This window comes from Felis catus, chromosome B2 (genome assembly GCF_018350175.1).
Source record: "Felis catus isolate Fca126 chromosome B2, F.catus_Fca126_mat1.0, whole genome shotgun sequence".
Lineage (NCBI taxonomy): Eukaryota > Metazoa > Chordata > Mammalia > Carnivora > Felidae > Felis > Felis catus.
In genome coordinates this window covers 36,085,281-36,100,988 of record NC_058372.1, presented here as the reverse complement: position 1 = coordinate 36,100,988, position 15,708 = coordinate 36,085,281, and the positions used below count along the sequence as shown (strand labels likewise).

The 15,708-nt window shown below is 50.1% G+C and overlaps 1 protein-coding gene across 5 annotated transcripts in view; it reads left to right on the top strand.

Moving 5' to 3' along the window:
• The window catches only part of MDGA1 (MAM domain containing glycosylphosphatidylinositol anchor 1), a 61,138-nt gene that overhangs the window by 21,202 nt on the left and 24,228 nt on the right, over window positions 1-15,708 (top strand). For 3 of the 5 annotated variants that reach the window (XM_019830542.3, XM_019830544.3, XM_003986077.5), the window contains exons 2-3: window positions 9,605-9,744; window positions 14,246-14,420. In XM_019830542.3, the coding sequence (XP_019686101.1) occupies window positions 9,605-9,744; window positions 14,246-14,420 (315 nt within the window). Of the gene's footprint in view, window positions 1-8,614; window positions 9,192-9,604; window positions 9,745-14,245; window positions 14,421-15,708 lie in introns of those variants that run through there. The other 2 variants (XM_045057474.1, XM_045057475.1) reach the window with 2 other exon arrangements.

Here is a 15,708-nt window from a genome sequence, read left to right as displayed (position 1 = left end):
TCGTCCTGTATGTTCTCTTGGGGAGATCTTTCCTTCCCATGATTACCTCCGTTAGCCCACCTCGCTATTCTTATCTCTTGAGATCAGGGCTCTTGGCATTCTCCCTAAAGTAGACCTCTTCATCCAGTTTCACATTTTCTTTTCGCAGGCCCTTTGAGCAGGTTCCCGAAGAGTCTCGGGCTATATTATCAAGTGGAAAAGGGACTAACATTTGTTAGTACCTACTAGATACTAGTCATTGTGTTATGGACCCAATGTACGTTTTCTCATTTAATTCTTGCAACCCAGAAGTTATCTCCCCTAGTGCCTGAGATGTATTTTCTCCATTTGCAGATCGAAGAAATTGAGGCTTCTGTTTCTTATAGTAATTAGGTGAGAGATGGAGTCCTGCCTTTGGCCCCTCATACCTCACCATCCGGGCAGCCCCCCAGGCTTACATTTACAGCCTCAGATCAAGCAGAGCCAGATTTAGGGCATGTGCCTTTCTCCTCTCTTCCCTGAGCATCCTGCCTTCACTGCTTAGAGTTGCCCTAGGTCCCCTCACTGTTGAGAGTTTTGATCCTGGTCTCCTGTGACCCAGGGAGAACATCCCTTATAGCTACCCTCAGGGACCTCAGAATCCCAGTTTAGGGGGCTTTCCCTATGGCCTGTCCCGACATCCCAGAGTTCCCTAAGTGGTGTGCCTATCACACTTCTGTTGATGCACAATCAAGAGCCCAGGAGGATAACCTGGCCCTCTCAACAACTATGTGCCTTCTCATGAGGCCAGGATATAGGTGCAAGGGTGCTGAACGTTCTCTGGGCTCGGGGCACAGGTGGACTGGCCACCACTTCCAGCAGAGGAAGTGTGTCAAGGGCACCAGGCTGTGCCAATGGCACGAGACCCCACCCCCAGTATCGGCCCCTGAAGATGGAAACAGGCCCTGCAAGTAGTGTCAAGCCCTGCCTCTGACCACGGAAGCAGACTTTTCATGCTCAGCCGTGGTGATAGGGCGGCAGCCTGTGTGCTGATCCTTCCTGCCATGGCTGCTCTCGTATTCAGTGACAGCACCTTGTACTTGGAGGTCAGAGACAGATACGCTCGGGTCGGGCAGAGATTTTTGTGGTCAGAGAGGAGGTCGGCTGCATATGGGTTTGGTTCTGATGAGCAAAAAAAGAGCTTGCGGTGGGGAGCAGACTCTAATGTGGTCTGCCGCAGAGCGAAGACAGAAGAAGTTCCTCCCTGAGGATGGCTCTGCCTGATTTGGCTCTGATTCTGTCCAGTGCCGGGGCAGGACATTTCACACAATAGGTGCTCAGGAAATACTGCAGAACGAATCAATGAACCGATGGCAAATAAACAGGCAATGTGTGTGTCTTTGAAGTGTTGGGAGGCAAGGAACGAGAGGGAGGGTGGCGAGGGAATCAGCTTGCACTGAGGTCTAATGGCCCGAGAGAATGACCGGAGTGTGACGGTGCTTCCCCTCAAGATGACCAGCATTAAGGTGAGGCCAGAGGAGATGGGGCGGGATGGGAGAGACTGTTTCAGACTGGTTTTCCCAGCGTAGAACTGGAGCCTCCCTTAGACTTGGAGTGCTCCTGAGGTCACCTGGTTCATTCTGGATGGGGAACAGAGGATAGGTATTAGCCTGCTCCACAGACAGCCAGGGCTAAGGGGAGGGCAGGGCAAAGCCCTGCTGTGGAGAGCACAGAAGGGCTAATTTTCCCAAGAGGTCCATGTTTGATGGCCCATGGTCTGCTGAAGAGGTACAGAGCATTGTCCCGGGCAGAAGGATGCCCAGGCCGAGCTGGCCAGGTGCCCTGCCCCGAGAGCCTCCTCCAAGACCCTGGCCACCATTCTTTGAGCGGCTAATTAAAAGAGAAAAACCTGTTAATATTTCAGCACTGTTAACTCTGCTAAATTATTAAGTGTCCATTTGCATTACATGTATAAAAGGATCAATAAACATGTGCATACCAGGAGCTGGGAGGGCGAGGGAAGGATAGCTTCCAAGGATGCTGCCTGGGACTGGCCCAGGTAGCGACTTGGAGACTGTGCCCTGCACCCTGAGCCCTAAGTCCTCAGCACTGTGTCAGGCACTTAGGACCTGGAAATGCATGGGGCTTGGCATAAGAGTCAGAGAACCAGACTCTAAATCAGCAGGGCATCCTTGAACAACGTACTTAACCTTGCTGAGCCTCTGTATGCGTCCCTAGTTCTCCCTGTATGCGTCCTAGCTCAGCACCTCGTATCCATAAGGATGTGTTGACGGTCTGATAGAAGGAAGGACCCAAGCGCAGATCCTGATTCCGTATTGCCCGGCCCAGAGCACTCAGTGGTGCTGTGGGAGGCTGTTAGGATGATGGCATTCACCCTGTCTGCTGGTAACTGGGCGGAGAGAACCAACGCCAGGCTGGGAAGTCTGCAGCCTGCTTCCTTTCTCTTGTCCCCACCTCCTCTGCAAGTGTCCCAGGCCTCCTGCAGACACACACTGTCCCTGAAAGAGTCAGGGGCAGAAAGCACGACAGCAGCCCATACCTGACTGTGATTAATCTTTTTTTTTTTTTTTTTTTTTTTAATGATTAACCTTTCTAAAAAATTTTTTTTTCAACGTTTATTTATTTTTGGGACAGAGAGAGACAGAGCATGAACGGGGGAGGGGCAGAGAGAGAGGGAGACACAGAATCGGAAACAGGCTCCAGGCTCCGAGCCGTCAGCCCAGAGCCCGACGCGGGGCTCGAACTCACGGACCGCGAGATCGTGACCTGGCTGAAGTCGGACGCTTAACCGACTACGCCACCCAGGCGCCCCTGATTAACCTTTCTAAATGTGGGGTAGGAAACCTGAAGGAAAGCTGATGGAGCTTTAAATTAAGGTTTTCCAGGGGCATGTGGCTGGCTCAGTCAGAAGAGTGTGTAGCTCCAGATCTTGGGGTCACGAGTTCGAGCCCCACATTGGGTGCTAGAGATTGCTTAAAAAAAATAATTTGTTAAGGTTTTCCTATTCATTTTGCTATCTGCCTGCTTTATATGGCTCTACGTCTTACCGTCTCATCCTTGTGCATTTGATAGCACCCTCTGTACCCTGGCTAGTGCCGGGGAAGAAATTCTCTGATGAGGGATGAGGTCCTTGATGAAATTTCCCTTCCAGGTTCCGGTGAGAATTCTCTTCCAAAGCCCAGTGGGCAAGTTGGAATTCATCTTACCATGAGTCCTTGAGAGTTTGTGGCTTCCTCCCTGGGCCTGCTGGGTGCTGGCTGTCCCTAGCCGCCCCTCACCTGGAATTTGGGGTCTGTGTTTTTTTTTTTTTTTTAGGGGAAAGGAGTACGCAGATAGGCCAGAAGCAGTCTACCAGGGACTCACTATTTCTGCCTCAGCTGAACTCCTTACGATGTTGCCCGGTGGGGAACATCTCTCATGCTGGCTTGGCTGTTCTCGGCCACAGGCTGGGGAAGGCCATGTTATTTGTCTCCATAGCCATGAGTTTTATGCTGACCTTTGGATCAACATTTCTCCACTCGTTTTACACAACGCTTCTAGCTGTCACGACACTAAGAGATCCTCTGTGAAGAAAGCACTACACGGTCAAATTTATTTGGAAGGCACCGGCTTAACACCAAGTTACATAGGTGTGTTTACTGCAGGACTTTTCAGAGCCTTTAATAATACACACTTGGGTGCCGACACACTCTGGGAAGGAGAGAAGACACAGCATCAGCATACTTACTCCGCAGAGGACTATCGATCAACACCTTTACGGCACACAGCTTGGGAGACACCATTTTCCTTTTCCATGGGGGTTTGTGGCTAGAGCTCAGGAGAGTGAAATAGGAAAAGTCTCATAGACAAGAGGCAGGGAAACATACTTGTTTCCAAAATCCCACCCTATTTTCTACCGATGTGGTGTCAAGCAGAGGGGATCAAATCCAGCCTCCCGAATTTCCAAGAAGCTTGTTACAAATACAAACTCTGAGGCCCGTCCCTGAAGAGTCAGGGCTGGTGGTTCTGTGCTGCGACAGGCTCCCTGGTGACACAAGGCAGGGGTAGGGGAGTCCGTGGAGGACTGGGACAGTGACTGGAGTGCCAAGCTAGCAGGTGAAAGGCCTGGGTTCAAGTCCCAGCTCCACTCCTGTCCCGTGTCAGTGAGTGACACGGACGGGGCATTTTCTTCTCTGGGCCTCGGTCTTCTTCTCTGCTGAAAGAGGCTAAATAGGACTTGCTCTTTCTGCCTCTCTGAACGAGGTGAGGAGCTTGGAAATAGACACAGTGGACTGCAGGAATGTATCACTCCTCACCATCTGTGGCCGATAAGGCAGGGTCCTCTTGTGCAGAGGGCTTGCAGGCCCCCAGGGAGGTGGATTCTTGAAAGGAGTGCAGGATCATTTCTAGAATAATGATGCCAACATGTGTGGATGGTTTACTGTGTGCCAGACACTGTTTTAAACACTTTGTGTGCGTTACTGATGTATTCCTCACAACAACCCTGTTTGACAAATGAGAAAATCGAGGCTTAAGTAACTTGCCAAAGTCACAAAGTAACTTGCCGAGAGCTAGACGTGCTGGATGCTAAGAGGGATGCTCAGAGGGGTCCCATCCCTCCCCTTGCTCCCAGCTCCTCTGAAGCCGTGCACAGCCCGCAACATGAATTTTAACATATTTGTGAAACATCCCTGTCGGCTTTATGTCTGTTTTCAGTGTCTCCGTGCTGGGATATAGAGGGAGCCACAGAGGGTGGTCTCCTGTCCCCATCTCTTGTCCCTATTTAATCATCTCAGGAACTGTCATTTATTTATTTATTTATTTATTTTTTATTAAAAAATTTTTTTGACGTTTATTCATTTTTGAGAGACAGAGAGAGACAGAGCATGAGCGGGGAAGGGACAGAGAGAGGGAGACACAGAATCTGACACAGCTTCCAGGCTCTGAGCTGTCAGCACAGAGCCTGACGCGGGGCTCGAACTCACAAACTGTGAGATCCTGACCTGAGCCGACGTGGGACGCTCAACCGACTGAGCCACCCAGGACCCCCTATTATTATTATTTTTAAGAGGGAGGGAGTGGGGAAGGGGCAGAGAGGGAAGGGAGAGAGAATCTTAGGTAGGCTTCATGCCCAGCATTAGCCCAATGTGGGGTTCGATCCCACGACTGTGACATCATGACCTGAACCAAAATCCAGAGTCAGGAACTCAACCAACCGAGCCATCCAGGCGCCCCAGGAACTGTCATTTATTGGGAGAGCACGTCTTCTTTGGCCAGATGTTTTACAGGTCTTGTATTAAACCCTCACACCAGCCCTGGAAGAAGGCATTTTTGTCCCCATTTTATGAATGAAGAGGCTGAGGCTCAGAGAGGTTAAGTAATTTGCTTAATGTCACTCAGCTAGTGGATGGCAGAGCCAGGAATTAGTCTCAGATTGTCTGCTTTTCCCATTTCTCTAAACCATGTCTCTCCTCTGCTGTCACTGTTCCGTGACGCATCCCCTGCTCTAGAGTAGTCTTAGCACTTACAACACTCTGAAACCACCCTGCTCATTTCTGTTCCCTTGTGTGCTGTCTCCCCAACAATGCTCTTTTCATTGTTTGCTTTTCATGACAGTCTCTCCAGCACCCAGCACGGCAGCCCCCGCTCGGAGCATTTGTTGTTTGACAGACTGAATGCAGGGATTATGATGTCATGGTGCCTCTTGACACAGGCCCTGGCCTAGTTGCCTTTGGAACCGAAGATGCTACTGCTGGTGGTGCCTTCCTGGGGTGTGTGGAGCGGGAGGTTAAGTGGGACAGAGTCCCATTAGGGGCCCGTGAGTTGGTGGGGACTCTGTTGGCTCAGGGTCCAGATCACAGTTGTAGCCACTCCAGAGGTGACCAGAGTCAGAGAGGCTGATTCGTGTTAACAAAGCTCAGTGGGAGGTGATGGGGAGATTGAAATGCCAAGGCCAAGGGGGCCTGGGCACCACTTGCTCCAGAGGGAAAATCTGCACTGTGAAGAAGTCAGCCATGGGAGGCAGCTCATCAAGGAGTCAGAGTGAAGGGAGTGGGTAGGGTAATGGTTAGTGCCAACAGAAGGAACTGGGTGATCTCAGTGGGCAGGTTTTTAAAACTGAAGTGTAACTGAGGTACAGTAAAACCTTAAGCAAATAACCTGACACATTTTTACATCTCTATCCACTCCTATAACCACCACCCAGATTAAGATGTAGACGTTTCCATCCCACCGGATGGGATCTCATCTTCTCCCCAGAAACTTCTTTTGTGCCTGTCCCGGTTAATAATCCCTATCCCCACCCGAGGGCAACTACTGTTTAGATCTCTGTTGCTTTAAGGTGGGTTTTTTCCAGTTTTGAATTGCAGATATATGAAATCACATACTCTTTACTCTTTCGTCTCTGAGTTCCTCCACTCAAATTGTGCATGTGAGATTCAACAATGACGTTGTGTCTATCAGTGTTGTTTTTTTTTTTTTAGTGTAATATTCCATTGTATGATTATACCAGAATTTATTTATCCATGCTAGTCTTGATGGACACATGGGCTGTTTCTTGTGTTTAGCTATAATGAAGAAAGCTGCTATGAATATTCTTGGACCTATTGTTTGTTATTTAAAAAAAATTTTTTTAATATTTATTTATTGTTGACAGAGCATGAGCAGGGGAGGGACAGAGAGAGAGGGAGACACAGAACCCGAAGCAGGCTCCAGACTCCGAGCTGTCAGCACAGAGCCTGACGTGGGGCTCGAACCCACAAACTGCAAGGTCATGACCCGAGCCGAAGTTGGACGCTCAACTGACTGAGCCACCCAGGCGCCCCTATTGTTTGGTTGTTATAAGCACTCGTTTCTACTGGGTACAACCCAGGAGTGGGATTGCTGTGTCATGGGGTGTACCCTTGAACAGCTTGAGTAAGTACTGCCAAATTCTCTTCCAAAGTGGTTCCATCATTTTAGAGTTTGATGTTCTTAAGAGTCAATGTCATCAAAGGGAGTTGGGTAATCTTCATGATGTCATCATCCATGATGCCCCATCTCCAGTGAGGAAACTTGTCAGGTGGCCAGAGGCCTTCTGTCTGCTGGCCAGGCCCTGTTTTTTCCTGGCCTGTGCTGTCCAGACCCTGAGAAAGTGTGGTTCTCCAGCTCCTTTTCAATATTCCTTATCAGTCACCAAACCTTCTGTTGTGACAACACTGCCTGGCTATTGGCGAGCCACAGTGTCCAGGATTCCAGCTTATCTTCCACTGGAGCCTGTTAAATCAATGTCTTCCTTGTTGAGAGGCACCCCAGGCTTCTTATAGACATCCACGCGACCTTCTGGTCTTATCAGCAACTGGCATGCGCGTCCTGCATTGGTGGGTCATTTCCTGACGAGATTGCTGGGGACCTTGGCCACAGATGGCTCTCTCTTCCATGGTGTGGTGATGTGCCTGCATTTGCACTGCAGGGAGGTGTGTGGGTGACAGTTTCAGACCCATTCCCCAGACTCTAGGGTGCATCTTCTGTAGGGACTATGCGCTGATTACAAAATTCATAGAAAGTGTGAGTTGAAAGGGATCTCAGAGGTCATCTAAACCCACTCCCGTGCTATATAGGTGGGGAAACTGAGGCCCAGGAGGTCTGACTTGCCCAATGTTGCATAGCTTATCCCCTGACGACTAGCCTAGGTTCATTTTTCTGTGGCAGCCCGGTGGTCCAGAAGGTTGTCTGGACACTCAGACTCTGGGTTCTTGGCAGCTGCCACTGTTTGCAGGAGCCGCTGCTGTTTGCAGAGACTCTCCTGGTTAAACATGGCCCTGGGTTGCTCCCTGTTGCTGCCCCACAAGCTTCTTGACCTCCAGCTGGGCTGCCTCTGTGGACCCACCTCTGTAATTAGTTCCTGACTGCCCCAGTGGATTTGGTTGGAGAGGTTCTGTTGAGGTCTACTTGCGGCAGCTCTAGAACACATTAGGGGTCTCCTAAGCACTTGTCATTTTGCCTGTGTTACTGTCACAACCACCCCTGTGAGTTCTCAGGCCTGGCAGCATTCTCTCTGTTTCAGAGATGAGAAAATGAAGGTCCAAAGACCACTAAGGGTTTACTCCAGGTAATACATATTAGACGGGACTCTGCCCGGTCAACCTGCACAAAGTCCCTTGTTCTCTGAGGCCTGGTTAGAAGGCTATCTCTTCTGTGATTCTTTCTCTAGCAGACAGTGCTCTCTCTCTCTCTCTCTCCTCTGACCTTCTGGGCCCTCTCCACCTCTCTTACAATGCTTAGACACATTGCCATGGGATGTTCTTGTAGATTCATTCACCCAACATTCACTGGGAACATCAAGGTGAAACTCATGGTTGGGTAGGCAGAAAGACAAGAATCCTGAATCTGGCAGACACACAGATTGATGCTTTGTTGTTGTACTGGGATAGTGATGGATACAGAAGGAGGGAGGGTGCAGGCCAATCATGGGATGATTCCTGGAGGAAGTTACACATCTTATGCACAGGCTTTATCGCATCTTTGTACACCTCTTTAGGGCAAGGACTCTGTTTTCACCCCCTTGTGCCCCGGATTAGCCTTCCTACCTCCATTTTCTCTACCCTCAGCTGAGAGCAGACAGGTAGGAACTCGGGGGGTCTTGCCCTCCTTTTCCAAGCCCAAACATTGCTGGGCTAGGGGCTAGACACTTAGGGAGGGACTGTGTACTTTCCCAATCCAGTCATTTTCCCTTTGGGCGTCCCAGCCACATCCTAGCCCTGGTCCCCCAGCCCTGGTCATGTGAGAAGGGCCAGGGAGGAGCCAGTCTTTTGGAGGCTTCCAGGCCCCTGGAGAGAGCTTCTGTCCCTAGAAGAAGAGGTTGGCCTGCTCAAGGAGCAATGGGGGAACAGTAACAGGCCTTTGGGTGAGGGCAGTGAGCAGTCTGTGGGGCTGGGGAATATGTTAGTTAAGCTCTCTAAAAGTAAAGGCTGGATGGTTGATGGGGTATAGTTCAGGCAAGTGATTTGCTGGGAAAGTGCTCTCAGGAGAAACTGGGTGGGGAAGCAGACAGACAGAAATGTGGTTCAGTTGTTTTAGCCTCAACCTATTCCCAGGGGGGCTCTGGAGTGCAAATGGCACCATAGTCATCCCACCAGGAGACAGGGATCTGTCAGCCATTAGACTATGTGCATATGCACTAGGGGAAGGGGAGAGCTCCCAGGCATTTCTGGCTCAGGCAGCTCCCACTGGCGAAGGACAGTTCCCAGGGGAAGGTGAGCTGTATGTGCCTAGCAGCTGGGGGATGGATGTCCCCGGCAGGTATGGGGGCCTGGGGGAGCGCCAGCAGTCTCTGCTACAGAGGCTGCTAAGACAGCGATGCTCACAGAGAGATGACCCATCTGTATGGATTACTGAGCCCCTCATACTCATCAGCTCATTGAAAACACAGAACTCTTGCAAGGAGGGTGGGATGAGGAGGAACTGCCCCTTTCCTGAGTCCTTGACCTTTCTGGGCCTAGCCTGGGACCCTGGGAGTATTCTTTCCAGAGCTCCATAGGTCCGGCCTCTAAGGAATGGCCTGGGGAGTTCTGGGCTGACATCTCCCCCTAACACACTCAGAGGAGGGAGCCTTAGACCCCCGCTGGCCTTGGTGCCTCTTACCTAAACCTGCCCCCTCTCCCGCCAGCTCCCGCCCAGGCTCAAATCGTCCACGCAGGCCAGGCGTGTGTGGTGAAGGAGGACAACATCAGTGAGCGCGTCTACACCATCCGGGAGGGGGACACCCTCGTGCTGCAGTGCCTTGTCACCGGGCACCCTCGGCCCCAGGTAAGCCCCACCCTGGCCTCGCTTGTGCCTCCCCTGCCCTTACCTCCTCACTCCGCGCCCCACTCTGGGCCCAGACCTAGAGAAGAGGCAGCAGGAGCTGGGGGTAAGAGGTGGATGTTAGCCAGTAAACCCAACACAGAAGGCTGGGGCTAGGAAATAGCTGGAAAATGAACGCGGTAGGGAAGGGCTGGAGTCTGTGAGCTTATTCACCTGAAAACATCGACGACTGAGGGAATAATTTAATGTCAGTTGTTGAATTCTACTTCATTCCCATTGTATCTGTTGTGCAGACGCTTCCTCACACGCACCTTCGACCTCCGTTTGAGGGAAGACCACGTGCCAACACTGTGCTAGGTACTTCCTCCAGTGTTTTCTTGTTGGAGCCTCACGACCATGCTGTGAGGAAGACAGTAGGGCATCCCCTTCACAGCTGAGGAAATCAAGGCTCAGGGAGGTTGAGTAAACTCCCAAGATCACACAGCTCCTGTGAGGGTGGAAGCAGAATTTGAATCCAGAACCAGCATCCACTGTAGCTTTAGCGCACCTCCTCCCAGTGTGTCCATCTTCGGGTTGGGGGCTTCAGGAGTTACCAACAACATATAATACATTCTCTTCTTCAGGAGGCTTCAGGTAGGCAAGTCCCACATTCTTGATGGTAAAAGCCTGAAAGCAATTAGAAAGCAGCAGAAGATGAGTAAATTTACCAGAAGCCAGGGAAATTTTGTCACAGACCATGTATATGGTTCCATCAGAAGCATTGGCCAGTTCTCACCAAAGCTGGTGGCAAGAGGCAGGAGCCGGGCTGGAGGAATGATGGAATTTGCTGGTGAGCTGCCGTGGCATTTAAGAGCAGCAGAAAATTTTTCATTGGATCCTAGGGAGGACAGTGAAATGCAAAATAGTTTTTTGGGATAATCTTGGGAAGAGGGATGGCTTTGATGGGTTTGGCCTTGAGACCAGCAGATGGACAAGGAGACCCCTAAAGACTCAACCTAAAACCATTATTCACTGCTCGCTTCTTCTCAAAGTTTTGTTTAGAAGTGACAACAATGCTGCCAGCCTTCAGGTTGGTGTTTGTATCAGGTGTGACATCGGGATGGTCCTCCCTAATGCCAGGGAGGCAGCTGGGCCATCTCTCCCTAAGGCTACACTGGCCATCTGCGTGTGTCCCCTTGTGCATCGCGTTTTTGAGTCCATGTCTGTGGCTGTGCGTGCACACACTCTTTTTTCTACTTCCATCCATGATTTCATTGTTCCTCCTGCTACCTAGGCTCAAACCCTTGGGCTAATATTTGACTCTGCCTTCTCATTCCCCACATCTAGCCAGCCTCTGAGACCTCTGTTTTTATGTCTCCCGCATGGGTCTTCTGCTTCTATTCCTCATTACCTCTGGAGGCCAGACCTTCAGTCCTATCCCTTGGACCACTGCAATAGACTAACTGGATCCCCATGCTTCTGCTTCTGTACCCCGTTCCCAGAATCATCATCTTCAAACCTGCTCTGTCCTATCACTCCCCAGCTCAGACACCTTCGATGGTTTACCTATTACCTACCAGACCCATTTCAGGCTGCTAGGGGTGGAAGTGAAGACCTCCCATAGGCTGGCCCCACCTGCCTTTCTGCCTGTCTGACCTCCACTGCCATCCTCCTCACACCCTGTGCTCCAGTCACACTTGCCCAAGTACCCCTGTTCATTCCTGCGTTAGCCACTTCTGCTCCCTTCTCCTGAAATGCTGTCTACCTCCTTGTTTGCTCAGTTCATTACAACAAATATTTATGGAGCACCTGCTATGTGCCCAGCACTGTGATGGGTCCTAAAGATACAGTTACAGTTCCTGTTGTCATGGAGCATCCAATCTAGTAGGAGAACAGGGAAGCAGCATCTCATGGCCCACTTTGAGGTCAGGATGGGGGGCTGAGTGGGCATGGAATTCCCCACTCCAAACAAGTAGCAATGGAGAGGGAATCTTGAGGGCCAAAATGAAGGATCTATAGCAATGGCAGTGAGCAGAAGGTGAAGAGCTCCTTGGAGGGGCTTGGACTGCGTACTCACCTCAGGGATAGTAGTATTAACACACACATGGGGGATATGAGTTGAGGCCACAGGTCCATCTATGCTTGGAGGTTAGACCTAGACTCTCTACCTAAAGCAGGAAGCTGGACAAGGGCATCACCTGTGAATGGGGACCAGAAGAGCTCTGTCCCACATCCTAGAGTCACAGCAGGGATCAGATTCTGCTTCAGGGCATGGGTATAAACAGAGTCACCTACGAAGGAGCACAACCCTTAGGCTGTCTGTGTCTTGCACTATCCAAGTGGTGAGGAAACCCTAAGCTGAGAAATTAGTATAAAAACTAGTTGGAACCTGTGAACCTATGTGTCTTGGGCATTGGGAACCATAAAAGCTATACCACAGACAGGCCTGTGAGGGCCTAAGTGGGACTTCTGTGGAAGAAAACTCCCATGAAATGCAAGCCTGTGGAGTAAAGTTTCCAAACACATTTGAAAATACACTGCCAGGAGAGCCAATCCATAGACCCCCCCCCCTCAAAAAAAAAATTGAGCAATCCACATCTGAGGAAACAGAAATAACAGAACAATCTGAAAGGATCTTTAAAATAAATATGATTAAAGTGTTTCAAGAGATAATGAAAGGAATATAATCCACAAGACAAGAGATGATACAACCCAATCAGTTAGATATGGGGGAAAAAAACAAATAGAAATCCTAGAGATAAAAATAACACAGTCTTTTTAAAAACTTGGCCTCTGTGCATAGAGATAGCTAAAGAGAAAATTAACGAATTGGATGATAGATCCAGGGAAATCAACTACAGTGTGGTCTGGAGGAGACAAAGAGATGGAAATGTGGAAAGGAAGCTGGGAGGCATGGAGAATAGAATGACAAGCTCCAACATAAATGTAGGCATTCTGGAAGGACAGACTAGAAAAAAACTGAGAGAAGACAACATTCGAGGAGGTAAAGACTGAGAATTGTGCTGACCTGAAGAAAGGTACAAACCCTCAGGTGGATAAAACAAAGCAAATCCAAAGCAGTTTCTAAACACATCCCATCTAGATAAACACAGTAAAACTGCAAAATGTCAAATGTAAAAGAAAAGATATTCTCATGGCCTTGGTTTCTCTCCAAAGCACCCTCTGACCTAAGTATGAATTGCCTGAAATTGCCTATAGCCTTCTGCAGGTTTTGTCCCCTCTAGGTCCCTGAGGGAAAAGTTGAGGGTGGCAGGGGGATGACAGTAGCAACAATGAGGCCTGCAGTGACCCTTCTCTGCATGAGAAGGTTGCCCTTCACCCACTTCTCCTGAGCCTTGCTGTTTTTGTGGCCTATGGCCTGACCTATTCACCAGCATCAGGCACCTTGCCCTGTCTCAGTAATAAGCAATTCTTCCCAACTTTAAGATGGAAACTTCCCTACCCCATCCCCCAGTCCTCAAGACTCAATCATCTGGAACCAATCAATTTTTCTTAAATGTCTGGTACCCTGAGGAGTAGCTCCAGTTTCTTGTGTGATCCTCAATAGTTTCCCACAATTTAGGGGAAATATAATAATAGGAATTTGTTGAATGACTAATATGGGCCAGGGGCTACCTCACAATGACTCTGCAAAGTGAGTATTATGCTATATGATAGTTACAGTTATCTATTGCTGCATAACAAATGCTGTAAAACTCAGGGACTTAAAACAGTAGACACTTAGTGTCTCATAGTTCCTGTGGGACTAGAATCCAGGAGCAGCTTAGCTGGCCAGTTCTGGCTCAGGGTACCTCAGGAGGCTGCAGTCATTTGAGAACTGACTGGGGCTGGAGGACCCACTTGCAAGCTAACTCCTGTGGCTCTTGACCTGAGGTTTCCATTATTTCCCTGTGGACCCCTGCACAGGGCTGCTCGTGACAGCCAGATGGCTTTCCCCAAGATGGAAGTCACAGTCTTTTATAACCTGGTCTTGGAAGTGACATACCATCATGCCTGCTGTGTTGGTCACACAGACCAGCCCTGGTACAAAGTGGGAGGGCACCACAGAAAAGGACTAGAGGCAGGGATTACTGGGGCCATCTTGGAGGCTGGTTACCTCAGAGACCTCTTTCACAGATGAAAAATCTGAAGCTGAGAGAGGAATAGCCTACCCAAGGCTACTAAATTTTTTACCAAATTCTTAGTCTTACAGGCACTAAGGCACTAAGGCACATGTAATCCTCCCAGTAACCTTAGGAGGGCATAATGTTCTCTATTTTACCAATGAAGAAAGGAAGGCAGGAAAGGTTGGGTAATTTGCCCAAACCCATGCTCTTAACCACTGCACTACACAGCCTTATTTAAAGCCTCCTCCATCCGACCCCAGATTTCCCAGGCTCTTCCCTGAGGCGTCCTACCCCATCTGTGTATCCCTGGGAGTCTGTCTGGGTTAGTTTCCCAGGCCCGGGTGTGTCCCCCGCACCCTCACTGCCAAGTCTGACTGTGTCCCACCCTGCCGGTCCAGGTGCGCTGGACCAAGACTGCGGGCAGCGCATCCGACAAGTTCCAGGAGACGTCAGTGTTCAACGAGACGCTGCGCATCGAGCGCATCGCACGCACACAGGGTGGCCGCTACTACTGCAAGGCTGAGAACGGCGTGGGCGTGCCCGCCATCAAGTCTATTCGTGTGGATGTGCAGTGTGAGTTGGCGCCGTGGGTGCCCCCGCGTGCTCAGCCTGGGAAGAAGGAGGCGGGTGGAAAGGAGGCTGAAGAAGCAATAGCTCCATGGAAGAAGACAGTAGAGACCTTCTTATCTCTCCCGGACTAGAGGGGCATATCAGCTGTTCCTCCAATGTGCATCATCCTGTACAATTCACACATATCCGTCCGTAATCTGTATGAACCTTGCAACGTCCCTCTAAAGTGGTCAGGGAGGGGCCTCTGGGTGGCTCAGTCGTCTAAGCCTCCAACTCTTGGTTTGGGCTCAGGTCATGATCTCACTGTTGGTGAGTTCAAGCCTTGTGTGGCTGTCAGCGCAGAGCCCGCTTGGGATTCTCTCTCTCCCTGTCTCTACCCTTCCCTCCCTCTCTTGCCCTCAAAATAAATAAACTTAAAAAAAAAAAAGTGGTCGGGGAGGGCAGCACAGTTTGGATTATACTCTTTTTCACAGATGATATGAGGTACCAAGGGTTTGTGTTTGTGACTTGTTCACCTGCAAAGGTGCTCTTGACTCTGGTCAAGTGCCCTTCCCACAGGACCTCATATCTCTGCTTTTGTCCCAAGGGTACCTCTGAATCTTCCCTACCCCCACCACCTACATAACCAAGCACCCCTCAGTCCTTGCCGCTGGTTGAATGAGAAGCCCCTAGTCCCTACCTATCTTCCATGGAGATACCCCATTAACCCCAAGAGGCTATTTTACTGCTTGCCACCTGCCTCTGTGCTCACCCAGGCTGATCCTAGGTACCCAGAAACCGTAGAGCCAACCCAAGGGGTCTCTCTGGCACCATCTTAATTTCTGCAATGATTCTACCCATTGACTATGCCTCACGCCCCCCGGTGAGACCCCCAAGTGGTGACCACTGGAACCTTAGACCCTTCTGTCTCCCATCAGCCACCCAAGGGCCTGCCAAACCCTGGGGCTCAGGATCATTTTTTGAGTTATTGGTGCTGGAAGGGGCTGGCAGGCATGGCTTAGGTGTCATCAATGCCTTACCTCCACCCATGGTCTTTGTTGTGACTTCTGTCCAAGGGGGCTGTGCAAGGAAAGAGTTGGAAGGTTGTTGGAATGCCTCTTGTGGGATGTTAGATGGTGGGTTGTTGATTCCTGGGGTTCACAACACTGGCTGTACATTAAAATGTCTAGGGGCTCTTGTTTTGGTTTAATGTTTATTTATTTATTTTGAGAGAGAGTGTGTGTGTGTGAACAGGGGAGGGTAGAGAGAGAGGGAGAGAGAGAATCCCAGGCAGGCCCTGTGCCATCAGTAC